The sequence below is a fragment of the Hibiscus syriacus genome, unplaced genomic scaffold (assembly GCF_006381635.1).
Source record: "Hibiscus syriacus cultivar Baekdansim isolate YM2019G1 unplaced genomic scaffold, ASM638163v2 tig00111192_pilon, whole genome shotgun sequence".
Lineage (NCBI taxonomy): Eukaryota > Viridiplantae > Streptophyta > Magnoliopsida > Malvales > Malvaceae > Hibiscus > Hibiscus syriacus.
Genome location: NW_024063011.1, coordinates 34,353 through 53,182, shown reverse-complemented (window position 1 = coordinate 53,182; position 18,830 = coordinate 34,353). Strand labels below are relative to the sequence as shown.

The 18,830-nt window shown below is 34.7% G+C and overlaps 2 protein-coding genes across 4 annotated transcripts; both read left to right on the top strand.

Moving 5' to 3' along the window:
• The first annotated feature begins 4,117 nt into the window (after window positions 1-4,117).
• LOC120155482 (F-box protein At2g26850-like) lies at window positions 4,118-8,136 on the top strand. Of its 2 annotated transcripts, XM_039167031.1 has the most exons (5): window positions 4,118-4,884; window positions 4,971-5,050; window positions 5,145-5,398; window positions 6,248-6,441; window positions 8,126-8,136. In XM_039167031.1, the coding sequence occupies exons 1-4, from the start codon at window positions 4,234-4,236 to the stop codon at window positions 6,433-6,435; spliced, it is 1,173 nt and encodes a 390-aa protein (XP_039022962.1). In that variant the 5' UTR covers window positions 4,118-4,233; the 3' UTR covers window positions 6,436-6,441; window positions 8,126-8,136. The 2 variants fall into 2 exon arrangements, with proteins under 2 accessions (XP_039022962.1, XP_039022961.1); XM_039167030.1 differs by lacking the exon at window positions 8,126-8,136 and having other exon boundaries at window positions 4,119-4,884; window positions 6,248-6,728.
• On the top strand, window positions 8,088-18,827 carry LOC120155484 (RNA-binding protein Y14-like). Of its 2 annotated transcripts, XM_039167034.1 has the most exons (5): window positions 8,088-8,426; window positions 11,526-11,662; window positions 12,035-12,228; window positions 18,392-18,396; window positions 18,815-18,827. In XM_039167034.1, exons 1-3 carry the CDS (start codon window positions 8,162-8,164, stop codon window positions 12,221-12,223), a joined length of 591 nt encoding a protein of 196 aa, XP_039022965.1. In that variant the 5' UTR covers window positions 8,088-8,161; the 3' UTR covers window positions 12,224-12,228; window positions 18,392-18,396; window positions 18,815-18,827. The 2 variants fall into 2 exon arrangements, with proteins under 2 accessions (XP_039022965.1, XP_039022964.1); XM_039167033.1 differs by lacking the exons at window positions 18,392-18,396; window positions 18,815-18,827 and adding an exon at window positions 12,582-12,872 and having other exon boundaries at window positions 8,090-8,426; window positions 12,035-12,186.
• Window positions 18,828-18,830: the final 3 nt, after the last annotated feature.

Here is an 18,830-nt window from a genome sequence, read left to right as displayed (position 1 = left end):
CATTTATCAAGGAACATGTGTTGCAGAAGTGAGAGATTCTTGGATTAAAATCCATAATTATGAGTATATATTTTTAATGCATATTGTTATCATAAAATATGAATAAATTAAGTGATAAATTATGTTATAAAGTCATAAGGTATTAGAAGTATCATGAAAATAAAAGTTTAGATACTATTAAAGTTGTATTTTAATTTGATGAGGAGCAAAGTTATACTATTAAAGGAGTTATGATCCCCAAGAAATAGACTATCTTGCATTTTCTCTTATCCCGTGAGAGAGTTTATACTCAATGGAATTCTATCTTCTTGGAAGATCACAACCAAAGATATACTCAATGATTTCAACCTATCAATTAATACATGTACGCTTCCACATCTAATATTTTATTCTTGATGATCTGACATGATTAGATTCATGTTTATTTTTATATTTATTATGATTTAGTTCTAACAGTTCTTTCTAAAAGATTTATATTCGAGTATAGAAAGCTTTAAAAAAAACATTACCTATAAATCACCTCAAAGTATTAAAGAAATAAGGAATAACCCATAAAAGATGACTAAGGATCTTGCTTTTATAGCATTGTTTTATTCACTTATAAGGTTCATTTCGTTGGGATTTTGGTCACCTTAATCATATCCCTTTGTAGTAACGAGAAACCATGGCACTAAAAGATAATATCTAGAAAACGAATACTTCATACATATTTTTATCGAGTATTTATTTATATTTCGAAAAATATCAAGGTTTAGTTCTCGTTGATACTTTTATTTCACTGTATCAAAGAAATGAAAAAATATTACAAAAGAGAAGAAAATAGCATGCTTGCCTAACCTGTCACAAGGGTATCCAAAGTGAATAAAACCCTAAAAAAATTACTGTCATTTATTCCTATATGTAATGAGGTAAGGAGGAGGTAAGATAGTAGGTTGCCCCCAACACTAGGTTGAGAGCAGCTTCCGTAGGAGACCTTCAAATTATGAAATGCCCTCCATGAGACTCGATCCCACGACTTCAAGGTTAAGAACATTGTGCTCTACCAACTGAGCTGGAACGACTGAAGAACGAGTGATCCACTATCGACCTTTAAATAAAAATAAATAAATTTGAACGTTTAAAATGAGATTGAAAATTTAAAATATTTTTTTGTTATAACAGCCTTTTCATAATTTTACAAAAAAAAATTTATTAAATTTACTAATAGAGAAGTATGAATCACAATTATAGTTTAATATATAATTTTAAATTAATATATAACTTTTTTAAATTTTTTATATTCTTTAAATTTTAATTTTAAATATTTAATATATATTTTTTAATTAAGATCATATCTTGAATTTAATATCGAATAACTCTTTCTTCTCCTCTTATTAGAAAATAAAATGTGATCACTAATAATAAAATGTGATCATATACGTCGACTCATATTTTAGGCATACATTGACTCTAATTAATCACTTTAAAAAGGTTTTTCCTTTTATTTTTATCAAGCTTTATACTCATCAAGCAAATAAAAACACACGTGTTTATTGATTTTTTACTTTAGCGATCCAACACCCTCCACTTATTTTTGAGTAGGGACGGTAAACGAGTACAGTTTCGTGGATTTCGTATCGCATCCACTCTAATTGGAGTGTGGATGGGTATAATTTTAGCGGGTAGTGGACTGGTGTGGATTTATAAAGTGATACCCGTCGTGGGCGGTGGGCGGGTAATGGGTTTGAGACATTACCCGCCCCGCATCCGCCCGCCCAACTAAATATCTATTAAATTTTGGATCATTATGAATTTAGGTGTAATTTTAGAGACTAGTTTATAAATTTTAATATTATATAATATATAACATATAATTTAACCAAATATTAAGAATATTTAGTCTTTAATCTGGTATTTAATTAGGGAAATATTCGGCTTTTTGATTAAACCCATAATTCCACTAACCACGTCACTTTTCATGTTCTTTAGCCCATGTTGCCCATCCAAACACAAATTAGCCGTACTATAAGCATTAACATCAAAAGCAGCCGTTTCTATGTTTTTTAGCCCCTCAAAACTCATATTAGGCGCACTATGAGCATTAACATTGAAAGCAACACAACAATCCAGCTCTGCGACTACATGCTCCCTATAATCTGTCTCCATAACATTCGTAGAGCCACTCCTCAGACAAATTAAAGCATGCGCTGCTACCCCATCACGAACTGTCTGGGAACCAACTCCAACATCCCATTAGTTTGCTATCAGGCGAGTCTAGATGGGTATGTCGCTAGTGGGTAGTTGTTGTGGGGATGAATTTGAAAATGTACCCGCGTGGGCGGATGTGGATTTGAAAATTTGTACCCATCATGGGTGGTGGGCGGGTAGTGGATTGAAAAATATTAGGTGGGTATAGTGATGAGGAAGGGGTATCCGCACCTGACCCGCCCGTTTGTCATCTCTAGTTTTGAGGTTCCTTTCTTTTTTCGATTTATATCAGCGGCAACCCTTTTGAAAAACATTAATCAAATTATATAAATCATATCAAACCTTAAGGGGGATTTTAAAAAGTGTATTCGATTCGGTTCGATTTTCATTAAAATATGAAGTAAATGACACTTTGCGGATTTTTAAAAATTGAAATTAAATGACATAAAATTCACGATTTTCGATTCGGTTTGGTTTTATGGTTTTTATCTGTTCACTATTTTTTAAACTCAACATAAAAAAAATAAATTTAAAGCTTAAATAGAGTGTAAATTTTTAAATTAAATTTATAAAAAATATTATTAATTTTAAGATTTTATTTATTTAAAAATATCTTATAATAAATTCAAATGAATTTGTTTTGAATATTTATTTTCTTTTATTTTTTTAATTCAGTTTAATTCGGTTCAATCGATTTTCATATAAAAACTAAAATCGAACTGAAATACATATTTATTTATTTTTAACTAAACCGAAATACAAAGCTTTCTATCATAATCTTTTTATCAAAACTTAATCGAATATTGAATTCAATATAAATATCAAATACAAGTCTTCTTTGTTACAATATGTATAGATTTTCATCTCTTTGAATAATTTTAAGTTAATTGATTGAATTTTAATTCGGGTATTATTATAATTATAATTTAAAAGTAAATGAGGATAATTTGGAGTTTATATTAATAAGCACAAAGCTATTCAAATTAGGACCACTGTTTCTTAATTAGATTATCCTCAAACAAAAAAGGTGGATTTTTATGGCTAAACGGATTTTGCTCCTACTTGTAAAGAACATATAGACTCCACAATCTTTTGCTTTTAATATCCACACAAAGATGTATATATATTTCCCTGTTAACCATTGTCTTCCTCTATCCATCCCCATCCCTGTATGTCCATCTACTGAAAAACAAAAAAGGAAAGAAAAAGGAGAGAATTTGATGAAGAAGACCAAATCGGATCAACTAAGGTCTTCTTCATCAAATTTCTTAATCTCGATTTTTATGTTATGTTTTTGTGTCTTTTCTTCCAATCCAAACTAACCCAGTTTTGTTGTCACCTTATTATCTTCAAAAGCAAAAAGGAAAAGATATTGTTTTGTTTCTTAAATAAAGAAAAGAAAACTGTTTTTATCTAAAGATTGTATGGATATGGGTGGTTGCATCTAGACCTATTATTATCATCTTCAAAAAAAAAAAAAGATTCTTCTTGGTGGATAATATTTTCCAGGTGTCGGAAATAACCCATATCAAGATCTCAGTATCCCCACCACCATTTTCAATTTCACTTGTTTCTGGGTTCATCCATTAAGATCTCCATCTATTACACGACAGCTGTTTAGTTGTCTGTTCGGTTGAGTTGTTTTTCTTTAAAAATATTAAAAAAAAGGAGGTTTTTTATTTTGGATTTGGTTGTTAGGTAACTTTTCTGTTTGGAAGGAAAGAAAATTATTTTCTTCTCATATTTTGCTACTATTTTTTGTTTTGATTAGTCATTTACATGGGAGGTCCACCTTTGAGGGTTTGGTGGGCTTCGATTTAACCAATAAAATCCCTTTCTTTTTGTAATATTTTAAATCAAAAGTTGGGGTCTTGTTATATTGATGATCTCACTTTGGTTTTTATTGGAAAGAAGATGAGATAAGAGAAGAGGATAGATAATTGGGTTCTCTTCCATTGAATTTTTTTATCTTATATTATTGAATTTGGACCCATAAGAGAATTCAGGTCTGCACCTCTTTTTTCTTTCCTTTTTGTATTTCTTGGAATGTTACTTTACTTGTTCCTCACCTGTTTCCCCTTCCTCTTCTTTTTTAAGTTGAAACCAGTTCCACCATGGCCAACTGAGTTGAAATTTTCCTTTGCTTGCATTCTCAAGTTGATCACAAACAGTCTTGATATTACATATTTCACCCCCTTCCCTTCCAGAATGTCTCTAAAACAGATGTCTTTCAGTTCAAAAGTTGACAGCTTTGAGGCGGTTGAAGGAGGTGGTGGTGGTGCCATCTCGGTTCTGGACTTACCAGATTTGGCCTTGGAATGCATCATCGAAAGGCTGCCGCCCGCTAGTCTTTGTAACATGGCCGGTGTTTGCAGCTCTTTGAGGAGTATGTGTACGGCCGATCATTTCTGGGAAAAACATATGAGGAACAAATGGGGTAGAATCATTGGCCCTGCTGCTTATAGAGAGTGGCAATGGCATGTTGCTTTGAGAAAGGATTCGAGTCATTTGAAACAAGGGAGGCCAAAAGGTTTGATGAGGATTTTGTCCATGGTTAGACCATCCTGGTGGTTTAAACCAAAGGTTGATGATGATCGTAGTGAGCAGAGTTCTTTGCCGGATGATTCAATCATGTCTTGGTTTCTTGCTCTTGAGAGTGGCGAATTCTGGTTCCCTGCTCAGGTCTATAACCGTGAGGTATTTGATTCTCTTCACCTTCAATCAAATTCTCCACACGTGTTTGTGATAATCCCGACTTGATTATAAGATTCTTTGTTCTGTAGAATGGCCATGTTGGGTTTATGTTGTCTTGCTATGATGCTGAACTCAGCTATGATCAACGTACCGACACGTTCCAAGCAAGGTAAATTGGATTATGGACCTGGTGATTTTTATGGTGATTTTTGAAACTTACTTGACCTGGTGGATTGATATTAAATTTGGTTTTATGCTTTTAGGTACCCTTCACATGGAAGGAGGGCGGTGGCCATCGAGAATAACGTGCCGTGGGAACGGTTGAGAGCACCGCCTATCGATGCTTCACTGCACAATCTTCACATTTCTGATTGTTTGAACGAGCTACGCCCCGATGATCACATCGAGATTCAGTGGAGAAGAAACAAAGAATTCCCATATGGTTGGTGGTATGGTGTAGTTGGTCACTTGGAATCGTGTGACCGGAGCGAAAATTACTGCAGGTGTCATCAGAGTGGTAAGTTTGAGCTCATCTTTTCTTTTCTCAAATGGCAATCTCTGATATTCATATAGACTTGCCTAGAAAATGAGAATCTAACTTCACTTTGGTACTATTGCAAGCATTACGTGTTATCTGCCTTTTAAGCTATTCCAAGGGACACATCTTCTGCCTTTAAGAATAGAAATATCTTCTCTTGTGTTGAAGAAATTAACTGTTTGTGTTTGTGTTTGTGAGTTACAAACATTCTTGTAATCTACGTTACGTGTCGGTATCTAACACGAATATGGTCAAATCTTGTTCATAGATTTTGTGAAATCATTATCCTCTTTACTTGATTGCGTATGTTTGAATTGTGTTGAATAAGGATGTGAAGAAAGAGTCCATGAAATATAGCAATTCATAATGTCAACTTTCATGAAGGACATCCGGTTTAGGATAGGTCATTTTCAGGAACCTCGTCTTTCTAATACAGGTCCCCAAGTTGTTCTGTTGGGTTGGTCCCGAAACACGAGTTTTCGTCATTATGTCGTAAATTCAACCGACATTGCGATAACGTGTCTTGACAGAATATTTATGGCCAACCACACCGAAAGGACACAATGTCTCTAGTGGGGCTGTGTTTGCTTTACGTATCTGGAATCTTCAAGTCTTGTGGGGCTGCAATGGGTGTTTTACACTTCAAAATTCACATTCATGTTCTGCCTTTTGTCACACCAATGCAAGTTACATAAAGCATAAAAGAAAGAAAAAATTGGTCCTTTTTTTGTAATCATTTGCATCTCAAGAAACCAGATAGATTTGCATCATAATTGAAGGTTTGAGTTATTATTGCCCGGTTTTTAACATCATAGTGTTGTTAAACAGATACGGTGGCGTTAGAGTTCAATCAGTACGCCCCTGGCTCAAGGTGGCGACACTCAATGATCAACCGGAAAGAACATCGAGAGGAGGGAAACGAGGCGGATGGATTTTATGGTGGAATCCGTAAACTTAGCAGAGTCGAGGAGATATCGACATGGAAGCGGCTCTGGCCATCTGAAATCCTGCAATAGACATGCGTATACAACAAAATGCATGCACCATGATCTCAATACAGATATCCGGTCCATTTCCCTTCCAACTGTGCAAAATGTGTAAGAATTTCTGCTCTATGAATGGTGCTCCTGGAAACCGAAATTCGAGTTCAAAGTGGCATGGAAGTGAAGCAAATGTACTTGGCACATCCCAGATTATGTGAAGATTTTGGTTAAGAAAGCATTCAGAAGGCCATTGATTTGTTGATGGGGATAGAGAATGGCAACTTTATTAAACATGGAATGTTATATGTTGTAGAGCTCAGACATTTCACTTCTCAGAAGTAACTATTTTTCCCTAATCATTTTAAAAAAACGATTACAGTTTGATGATAAAAGATTAATTGAATTAATATATGAGTTTAACATAAGAAAAGTTATTACAAACACTGACAACAGAGTTAAAAAAAAACTTTATAAGTAGCACAAATCAATTTACCTTGATGGTTAAAGAAATTATCATTATTCCTAGAGATAATGAGTTTAAGCATCAACTGCTGTGAAAGTAAGAATTGATTGAGGTAGCGATTGTTCCTCTAAAATTTACAAATTATTAATATATTTTAGATATTTTTTATTAAAAAATTATTTTCACGTCTTCTAAAATTTTATAAATACGATTATTATTAAAAAGTTTATAAAATCATCACTTAACATAAAAATTATACTCGTTCTCGGATTCAGAAATGACTTAAGACATGACAATATTTAAATATGATTTCTGAAATAAAAATATTTAACCATGTGCATCAAATAGTAGCCTTAACATAAATAGCAAAAAAACATCGGTAATCGAACAAAAGATGACAAACGGATATAATTTTATAGATTCCTCGTTGTACCAGCTCTAATTGAGACGGTGATGGGTATAACTCTAGCGGGTAGTGAGCGGGTGTGGATTTAAAAAGTGGTACCATTCGTGGGTAGTGGGCGGGTGATGGGTTTGAGACTATACCCGCCCCGCATCCGCCTGCTCTACATCCGCCTTCCCACTAAATTCCCATTAAATTTTGGACCATTATGAATTTATGTATAATTTTAGAAACTAATTTATAAATCTTAATATTGTATAAGATATAACTTATAATTTAATCAAATATTAGGTATAATTTTAGAGAGTAATATTATACTTTTTAATGGACGTGTTTGTTTTATGTTTGTTGCTTATGTATAACTTAAGGTTGCTGTCAGGCGGGTCTAGCCGGGTACATTTCCAGTTGAGTAGTGGTTGTGGGGATGAATTTGAAAATATATCTGCATGAGCGGGTGTAGATTTGAAAAATTTTACCCATCATGAGTAGTGGATGGATAGTGAATTTAAAAATATTAGATGAGTATAGAGATAGAGGAGGGGTATCCGCACCTAATCCGCCCATTTACCATCCCTAAATCGAACACACTATGCATGTATATTTCATCATTCAACCTACAACTATTCTATTTTATAATTCTGAAGTAAATATAAGTAGGTTAAATTTGACCCAAAGATAACCCAAATTTGAGCCCAAAATTTCCTAGAAGGTTCTGCAAAATATGGAAGAGGAGGCCCATTTAAATTCAGTTTCGGAAGCTCAATCAGCTAAGCTTAATCATACCTTTCCAGTTATTTTTCACTTTCCAAAGCAAGCTCACGAATTTTGAATCAGAGTACAACTAGATTTAGTTTCAGATATTCTAAAAGTTAATAAGAGTTCAGATCGAGGTGATGGCTAGTGCTGATGTGGAAGCGGTGGATTTCGAGCCGGAGGACGATGACCTCATGGACGAGGACGCCGCCGGGGACGCCTCCCCTCAAGCGGCAATGCCTAAGCTCAAGTCTGCCATCACTGGCGGTGCTTCCACCTCTCTTTCTGGCCCTAAGAAGACCAAGGGCCGTGGATTTCGCGAAGAAGATGCCGACCGCCAGTCCCGTCTTGCCTCCCGCGACTTCGAGTCCCTTGGCACTGATGGTGGCCCCGGTCCCCAGAGATGTTAGTCCTTCCTATAAACCCTAATTTTTCTTTTTTTTCTTCCTCTCGTCGTTTATTTATGCTGTTTCCTTTTGTTTTTATCTAGGGTATTGTTTTATCTGTGCCCTAGAAGACAAGACATTTACGAAATCTGACATTCAAATTTCACAATGATGCTAGATTAAGTTTGGTTGAAATGAGATGAGAGATATGGTAGTTCGAGTAGGCTGATATTGAAACTATTCAGAACATAGTGTTAATGTGTCTTCTGTTATTGATTGGCAACAGTTGCTCATAAGGAAATAATTCAAAAACTAATCATAATGAATAAATTTCACTGATAAGATATCTTAATCTTTGGTTCATTTAACAGGTTATTCAAGGGTTATATATCAAAATGAGTTGTTTTGCAGGTCGTTGGAACATCTTAATCTTTTTCAGTTCCAAAAAGCAACCTCCTTTACTTCTGTCATCGTGGATATTTGTTGACCATAGTATGCTTCTTAGGAATCCTTCATTAACAAGAACTGCTTTACTACCCTTTTCATTGGAAACTGTAAGTGTAAGGGCATAATATGTTCAGGTTGTTATGAGACTGGATCAAGTTTAATGGCAGAGGCTTCATGAATTTCTTCATATACATTGTATATGCATCACACCAACTGTAGTATGCAATTTTCATTTAGGTTTTAGACCTGTTTCTTTGTGCTGTTAGATGGGTGTAGTTAATGTTTATGAAGTGTAAGGTATTTTTTTTTTTGATAAGATGAAGTGTAAGGTATTAGAAATCAAAAGAAATCCCTGAAATTAGTTTTTTTTCCTCTTATAAAATTAGTTTTCTAAACTTGTGTGATGAACATGACCCAAAATTCAATAAAAATATATATCTTATATAAATTTTCTCTTGATTTCAGAGGATATTTCATTGACATTATGTCTATATATTCTTGGCTGATTCTTGAGGTTCACTTTGTTCCATTATCAAAAGAACGGGATGGGGGTTGGTCCTATTTTCCTGTCCTCAAAATTTTGTTGGAACATCATGTGGGGGATATTTGAAATTCCTTTCCGTCAAGGACAATAAGTCCAATGAAAGAAAAGGAAAAAGATTCTAATTACATTGTTGACCAAGTTTAAATCTGTTTGCTCTTCTTCAAGGACTGCTATTACCTGTTTGGCCATGTTTCAACCACCAATTGAGTGCGTTAAATTTGTTATACTGTACTGAACCTAACCTTCTGCGTGTCCAGCTAATTTAAAGGTTTGCGAGTTGTGACTTCTGTATGAACACCCCTTATTTTCCTACACAATGTCAATATAACTCAACGTGTAGAGTATGGTAGATTTTTTTTTGATAGAAGTTGGAGGTCTCATTAAAAACTCCCTTCGTATTCGTCCACGTACTAAGAAGTATGTTAACGAACATAGGAAGGAAAAAAAGAGTACCTCATATTTCATTGAATAAAACGCCTCATTACATATGAAAACACGAAATACCCTCAAACGAGGATAAACACCATTACAAAAAACATAATCACCTAAAGCTCTCACCTTCTCGACCACAAAAATCAAAAGGCAATCACCCTATACCTAAGATAAACCTCCATCAATAGGAAAACAACCCAACATTTAATGACATAACATACATAAAAACAACACCTAAAACCATTAAAACAAAAACATCCGCCTTTGAAGGGAACTCCACAAAAATACCAACATGTATCAAAATCACCAAAAAAATCAGCTCGATAATTATCTTTAATGAACCAAAACCACACTTCCTTCCCTTCAATCAATGTTTCCTTGCCAATAAATTCAGAACTCTTTTCTTTGTCTTGCATTTCTTCGCTACACGATTAGTTCTTAATTTCGCAGGGATAGGGGGCACCACTGGGATATCTTCCTTTAATTGAAATGTGTCAGTAGATGAACCATGAGAAGTAATGAGACCCATCATAAGAGCATCTTCCGAGGCCCTGAGGCTAACACCATCAGAATGATCAACTGATTTATTAGCTAGATGCTCCACGATATTTAATTTTGAATGATCCACAGCCTCCATTGTGTGCAACCCCAATTTGTTACTCGGTTTCTCATCGCTTATGACACTCTTTATGAGTGAAACCTTTTCTAAGCGGGGACCTTCAATTGCAACATCTTCGACGGGGCAATTTAAACCTGGGGATGACACTGACGATCCTGACAGAGAATTCTCCAACGTTGCCCCGAGAAAACAATTCAGATCTGGAGAATCATCGACTTCCTCAGGGATCCAAGAGTTTGGTTTGAAAGAAGGCTCAACTTCATGCACCATGATTTCAAAAGAATTAGAATCGACCTTCAAACCCAAGGACTCATCAATCCTTACTTTAGTCTCTGTGAGGATTTGAAGTTTTGCACGATCAAAAGATGAAGGAAACTGAGAGCTTTCATCATTTGATACTAATTTGCCCCACCTAGCCGCAATGTTCTTGAAAGTACCCCAATTCCATGCGTGAAAAGGAATCCCTTCACAAACTACCCATACTCGACGGCATTCTACCACTAGATTCTCCGACCAAACTTCAACTCTAGAAAACCACCCTGCAAGAGTCTCTGATTGTTCATTCTTAACCCTTCTCAACGTATCAGAATCCTCGAATATCATGAGAACTACATTCCCAGCAGCTCTCATTAACGAGAAACCGTTGAGTCCTTTGTCTTGCATTTGGCTAGCAAGATCACCGATTTTGGTATAATTCTTGCACCACCCTATTAGGCAGTTATCCAAAACTTGAAGTTTAGCTTCGTCAACAACACCATTTACTGTATAGAGATTATTTCTTGTAACATTTTCTCTCTCGGGCTTTAGGTGGACAACTGGCGAAGACTTTCTCCAAAAAGAATGTCTTGTGTTGTATTTAGAAAAAGAGACTCCAATTTTACTACCATCAATGCGAGCGCTATTCATCTTTGAGATCGCTCTCCGTGCTTCTCCAATTGTAGCAAAGCGAATGAAACCGAAACGTACCCCCGTAGAGTATGGTAGATAAAAGCAATTGTGTCCAAGAACAAATTAAGATTTTCCTATATGATTGTGAACTCTTTTCTCATTAGTACATCTCGTTAATAAATGTGCAGCCATTGAAGGATGGATTATTTTGGTCAGTGGTGTACATGAGGAAGCCCAAGAGGATGATTTGCACAATGCATTTGGTGAATTTGGTGAGATCAAGAATTTGCATTTAAATCTTGATCGTCGCACTGGATTTGTGAAGGTAGGCAACTTAGTAAATTGGCGTATCTCACTTTATGACCATTGCATAAGTGTAGTATTATGTTTTGTTTTTGGTGGTGGAGCACTTCACGTTGCATGTTTTTTTTTTCTATGTATATTATGTTTAACATTTTTGTTTTGTGTGTTTATTATATGTATTAGAGAATGTGGATTCAGTTATATTATTATTGCTAGATATCAAGCATTTCACTGTTTCTAACCATTTGTGTAGTTCCTAAATGCTTGTTTGACAAACAGCATTGATTGAAGATGATAAATCAAAGGACAAATCATTTATCTTTTACCTTTTACAGTATTTCTTACGATTGGATATTCGTGCTCTGGTAAAATTATGAGCGCTTCCTCATTTTAGGGATATGCACTGATTGAATATGAGAAGTTTGAAGAAGCAAAGAATGCCATATCTACAATGGATGGAGCAGAACTTCTTACACAAACCATCAATGTTGATTGGGCCTTCAGCAATGGACCTAGTACTGGAGCCTTCAAAAGAAAAAATATGAGGTTTGTTTCTATTTATATGCTTTTGAGTTTTGATTGAGATATGTTGCCTGATGCCAACCTTACCCGAATCTCGAAATTGAGCTTCAAGCCTAACCTTCTTTAAAAGCTAACCTTATTTGAAAGTCATGCCAATTTTATGGGGGGGGGGGGGAATGTATGCTTGATGGTGTTTTTCTTTCCCAAACATGTTTACAATCCACTTTATTTTATGTTTCGCAAAGTGATCCAACACAAGCCATCAAACTAGAAGTTATTGCGAATTTGGTTGTAATCTCATGGATATATTGTTGGGAAATTGAAACTTTTAGCTGGTTGGCATCTGTTATTTCCTAGAGTTGAAAATAAGTGGAATACTTGAATGTAACAATACACTTTATATCTTGTAACTTTTGCAGATCTGGACGGACACATCGGTCCAGGAGTCCTAGGAGAAGATACTAACTTGTCCTTTATTATGAGGGTGTGGATTTAAAACAAGAGATTTCGAGATATGGTGCTTGAAGTTTTACTGATATTATGGGGTCTGCATTTTCTCATCCTGTTTCTTCCATAGCGTCTAAGTGGATTGGCGATTGTGGTTTGTTTTCTAGTGCGGCTTGTATTTGACAAATTGGGATATCGTATTGTTCTTGAAATTGGTTTATTTTCAAGATTCTGTTGGTGACAGATCTTGGTACTTTTTCTCGTATTATGGTTGTGCTTATTGTTTCTTAGTCATGTCAATTACCTCAGATGAAAAGAATAGTTCAACATGACAGAATGTAATATAACATGAATGCGTTTTAAATTTATAAATCGATATATAATTTAATATTAATTAAGTGATGATGAATGCGTTTTAAGGAATTATTGTTATTTTTTAAGATTTCGGGTTAAAACACAATGTATGCAAGTGTGTTTAAGCGTTTGATATCAAATGGTTGAAATTTTTTGATTAGAAATTATCTTGTATTCATCCCAAATTAATAAAAAGATAAAATATAAAATAGTCGGAATCCGTGAATTGATTCAATCCTTTTAGTATAGTTGGAAGCAAAGCATGAGAATAAAATAAAGCTTGATCACTTGAGTTGGAAGTATTGTATTGATTCCGTCCCCTTTCTCGTGCATATAAATTGTTTTAAAATTCTCTTCAAGGATGGAGACAGAGTTTGGCTGATTACTTCATTCTATGATAACTTGAAGAGAGAGTTTCTTTTTGGCTGATTACTTCATTCTACAGGAGAGACAGTATATCAACCCTACAGGCAAGTCCAACTTACTTCTAAAACAAAACCATTTAGTTTTTCTTTCTCATTATTTATGGTTGGAAAGTAAAATAGAAAATATTTAGATATATAATTTACTTATTATTTGTATTTAATTATAATCAGAACAAAGGGAGGCAAGGCAACACAACACTATCATGGGTGTAGTTACAGTAATAACGAAATTATGGGATGCATGGGATGCCAGAGTAATGCTTCTTCTTAGTCTCTTTCTACAAGCTGTTCTCTTCATACTCGGAAACCGTAGGAAACACACAGTCAAACCTTGTTTCGGAATTCTTCTCTGGCTAGCCTACCTAAGCGCGGATTGGGTGGCCACCGCCGCACTAGGGAAGCTCTCTTCTTATTGCGCGTATGAATCTTGTGTGAACAACACTTTAAGAGGGTGGTGGGCTTCACTGCTTCTGCTGCACCTTGGTGGTCCTGATACCATCACCGCCTATTCCATGGAAGATAATCTCCTTTGGAGGAGACACCTTCTTGGTTTAACCATCCAAGCAGCACTAGCTGTTTATGTCATTGTTCTGTCATGGACTAGATCTTGGCTCGCACTGTTGAATTTCATGCTCTTTTCAGTCGGTGTTGTGAAATACTTGGAGAGGACTTGGTGTCTTTATTCAGCTAGCAGCAAAGATTCAGGACGAAAAGCGCCCTTATTTGATGGCAAATTCCTTGAGAACATAAGAGGGAGTCAAATGGATGAACAGAAAGTGGTCCTGGGTTACCAATGGTTTGGATTAAGGAGACAAGATAAGGGAAATCACTTCTCTACTACTGGAAGTTTGAAATCATTAATGGCGAAGATTGCAGAACATATTTCCCATCAAACTTATTTTGAATCTGAAAGTTTGGAGTCGATGGTGAAGAAGAGTCAATCTCGTGGTGTTTTTGACGTTGTGGAAATCGAGTCCGGGTTCATGTTTGACATGTTGTACACCAAATCAGCCGTCGTTTACACCAAGGTGGGATGCGTTTTACGTTTAATCAACTTCTGTTGCTCCTCATTCGTCTTGGTTTTCTTTTTGCATAGTTTCAGTACAGGAAATTCGGTTCTGCAATACTGGTCAAGAACAGATATCTACATTACCGGAATCTTACTGGCAGGAGCTGTTGCTTTTGAGTTCTATGGCTTGTTTTTAATTCTTTCTTCGGATTGGTTTGTGGTCCTAGGAATAAAGTACAGTTTGTTCCGAGGAATGATCTTCAGATGGTCATTGTTAAAGCACAAGGAAAAGAAAAGATGGTCAAATTGTATGGGACAATTCAATCTTTTAACATATTGCAGGAGCTTCAGAAAAAGGACTAAAATCCTGGGAATGATCGGTATCGATGAACTGATGCACAAATACTGGAACACGAGTTTCAGATCCATCCCTTTGTCCTTAAAGAATCCAAAGAGTTTTCCAGATCCGACCAAGCTTTTCGAGCAGGCAGACGGCAACATTCCACCACATTTCTTCAGAGGAGAAAAGACACTTCAAAGATATTCTTGCACAGACAAGATGGTGAAAGACACATTGTTAATGGACTTGAGTGCAACCATTATCATCTGGCATGTAGCAACAGACATTTGTTATCTTCCATTGTCGACCACCACAACCGATGAAAGAGTTATTACATGCAAAGTGATATCCGATTACATGATGTACCTTGTAGCAACGAAGCCATCGATGGTTTCCGAGGAAGACAACTTCTGGTTCGATTCCTTGAGTAGGAAGCTAAGAAAAGAATTGCAGCAGAGTACTATTTCACTGAAAGATGAGGCCACCGTGTACCAGCAGTTTTTTAGCGAGATTTCGTCGGAAGAAGACGAAAGTGCGCCATCGAAGGTGATCCTAAAGCATGCTATGAGGATCGAGGAAGTTTTGAGGGAGATGGCGGAGAAATGGGACATTATGATGTCGGTTTGGTTGGAGATGATGCATTATGCAGCAATGAGGTGTCCTCATCTCTCTCACCTTCAGGCCCTCAGTCAAGGCAGTGAAATTCTCTCCATGTATTGGCTTCTAGCATCTTACAACATATACGAGAATTCTAATATTGAGGATTGAGGTTTGGGGGTGTGTCTTATTTGTATTCTTTCTACCATTGTATCGTAATAAATTATATATTTTTGTGTATATTATCATACATTGATAATTTCAGTATGAGGGGCATCGAGCAAACGAATGCAAACCCCATAATTTCAGTAAATTACAAGTACCAAATCTCTTCTTTGAAATCCACGCCCTCATACAAGGGGTATCTTCTTCTAAGATGGACAGAGAGGATGAACTAAACAGTGACTTCAAAATTCTAAATTTTCATATAATTTAAATATAATTATATTTTTATTAATAATTTATTTAATTAATATTATATTTTATTAATCATGTCCATTTTAAAATTTTATTTGTACAATTTTTATATAAAAATTTTGTACGATTAATATATATATATATACTTACCTTTAAAAAGAATTTGAATTCATTATTGGTCCCTGCCTAGGATTCCTTATTGGCATGGGCGGACCCAGGGGTTGTCAGGGGTAGCCCGGACAACCCTTCAAATTGTAAGAAACATTGATCAAATGATATTATTTTAGTATTTTTATATATATATTTTGTGATTTTTAGGTAGAATTCTAATATTTCAGTTAAATTCTTATATAAAAAAAAATTTATGCAATAAAATTGTCTACTTAGTGTTAATTTTTTTTTAATTTTTTCTAATTAATACAAGTATCACCTTTAATATTATGCAACCCCTAAAAAAATTTATAAGAATTTTTTTTGTGCAACCCCTAAATTTTTATCCTGGGTCCGCCCCTACTTATTAGACTATTTTCTCATGAAAAGATTTAATGGGATTACTTTATATTAATTACATAAAGTAAAAGTTTATTATTTATTTCTTTATTGACAAGATAAGAAGACAGGGGTGTAAACAGGGAAAAAAGCAAAAAGCGAAAAGCAAAATTACAAGGAAAACGTTGTATACATATAACAATCAGGTAGCAAAGTATAAGAATAAAGGCTTAACTATATAATTCATCGTTTATATTTTTGTTTTTGTCTATTTTTTTATTTGTTTAAAAAAAATATAATCATTATTATTTTTATTTAATTAAGATATATTTTTATTTAATTAAGTTGTGTTCAGCACGAGTTAACTATAGGTAATATTATATTTTAGTATAATCACATATTTGGTCTTTATTATTTATATATTCTCTCAATTTAGTCATACTTTTAATAAATAAAATAAATTTAATCCTCCAATTGAATGATGCAACGTGTCACTGGTGTCATGTGTCGGCATTCAGTTGGAAGACTAATTTTATTTTAATTTATTATTTTTTAAAATTAAGTTAATAATAAAATATATTAAAATAAAATAAAATTAGTCCTCTAATCGAATGGTGACAAATAACATGACACGTGGTACTAGTGACACATTCTATAGGAGGATTAAATTTATTTTAATTTATTAAAAATAGGACTAAACTGAGAGAAAATATAAATAATATGGATCAAATGTGTGATTATACCAAAAATATTTAATGACAGCTAACTGGTAGTGACCACATTTTAATTGAATAAAAGCAAAAGTGACTATGTATTATGTTTTTTTTTCGTGAATATCTTCTCATTTATAAAACTCTTTACGCCTTCTAAAAGCTACTAACTGAACGCCACATCAGCGAAGTCATGCTCCTTAATCTAGTCATGATTTCATAAAATAAAAAATTGCATCGAAAATGAACGAAAAGACCAAGTTAGCAACTTAAAATAGCTAATCAAAGAGTATTTATTCACAAAATAATGCATAATTTAAGCACTAATCAATAAGAAAACCTCAAACTCTTCATTTTCAGTAACCTCGCTGGAGTCGAGAGCAACCGTACATGGAGGCGGTTGAACAATGCCAAGCAACAGCTTCTCGAGTCTATGGCTTCTCACAGCAAGCAAAACTTGTTGTTTCCGTAACAAGATGTTGTACTCATCTAGAACTATGTTAACCTTCTTGTTTGTGAAGGTTTTGGGAGCCGAAGCCACCGAGCTATCCATCGATACTGCACCGACACCGTAGGAAGCAAGCCGAGGCATCAGCAACACGAGGATAGAGAACCAACAGAGAAAGAAACAAATCCTTTAGGATACAAAGCAACTGATACCATGTTGAACAAAGGTAAACGAGAGTATTCTCAAGAAGAAATAAAGAGGTATTTGTATAATAATGCTTCATCTTTTATTAATCAAGAGTAATAGTACTTTTATAGGCTACTTACAGACTTCCTTTCACGCAATAGAGGTGAGCTAGCTGAGCTAGCAACAATACTAACAAAATAACCACTCAAGGAATGCTCTGGAATGTCTAACAATCTAACAAATATGAATACGTCAGCAATGGCAATAGCAACCTAGCCACCTCATACCTCAACAGTCCACCACAAAGGATGAAAACATCATTACATCCAAAGTGATGTCTGATTATATGATGTATCTTTTGGTGATGAAACCTTGGATGATTTCGGGGGAGAGCAACTTCTGGTTCGATTCCCTTAGCGGAAAGCTAAGTAAAATATTGCACCAGAAGAATGGCATTTCGCAGCCGCAATTTACAGAGAGTGTGCAGGCATTGTTTCGGGTGAAGAAATTGAGTCTACGCCTTATGCAGTTGTGCTGAATAATGCAATCCAGGTGGTGAAAGTTTTGGGGTCATTGGATGATATGTGGGAAGTGATGAAGTCAGTTTGGTTGGTGATGATGCAATATGTTGTCCCCATCGCTGTCATCTTCAAGAGCTTAGACAAGGCAGTGAAGTCCCCATTCTGTTTTGGCTTCTGGCAAATTACCAAGTATATTTGGACTTTGTGGATTAATGTACAACAGCCATGGATCGAGGAGACTAAACTAAATTAAGGTATTACATCATACTGATAGTATTGTAATAAGGTTAAGTGGTATTGGCACCTCTTATCTTACAAGGTCAAGTGACTTGTAACACCCATTATTTAGAATTCAAACTCATTTTCTTCGATTATAAAAAAATAATAATTACAATAAATAGAGAGAACATATGATTTGAAAATTAAATTTTTATATATAATCATTTATAAAAGTTAACTTTTATTTGGGGATGAACGGAGAAATGGGCCAATACGATTATCTCCCGAAAAACTAAAGTTATTATATATATTTTTATTGAAAATATGTATTTTTTAATTTTAAAAATGTATTTCCTCGTATAAAATTATGTTGCCGGCTTCTATTAATAATGAAGTGAATTCTTGCCAATATATTCGAATATTCATACAAATTTGTACACCGAATCACACTTTTTATATTAAAAATTGATTTAATTCAAATATTTTAAAGTAAATTATGTCGAATA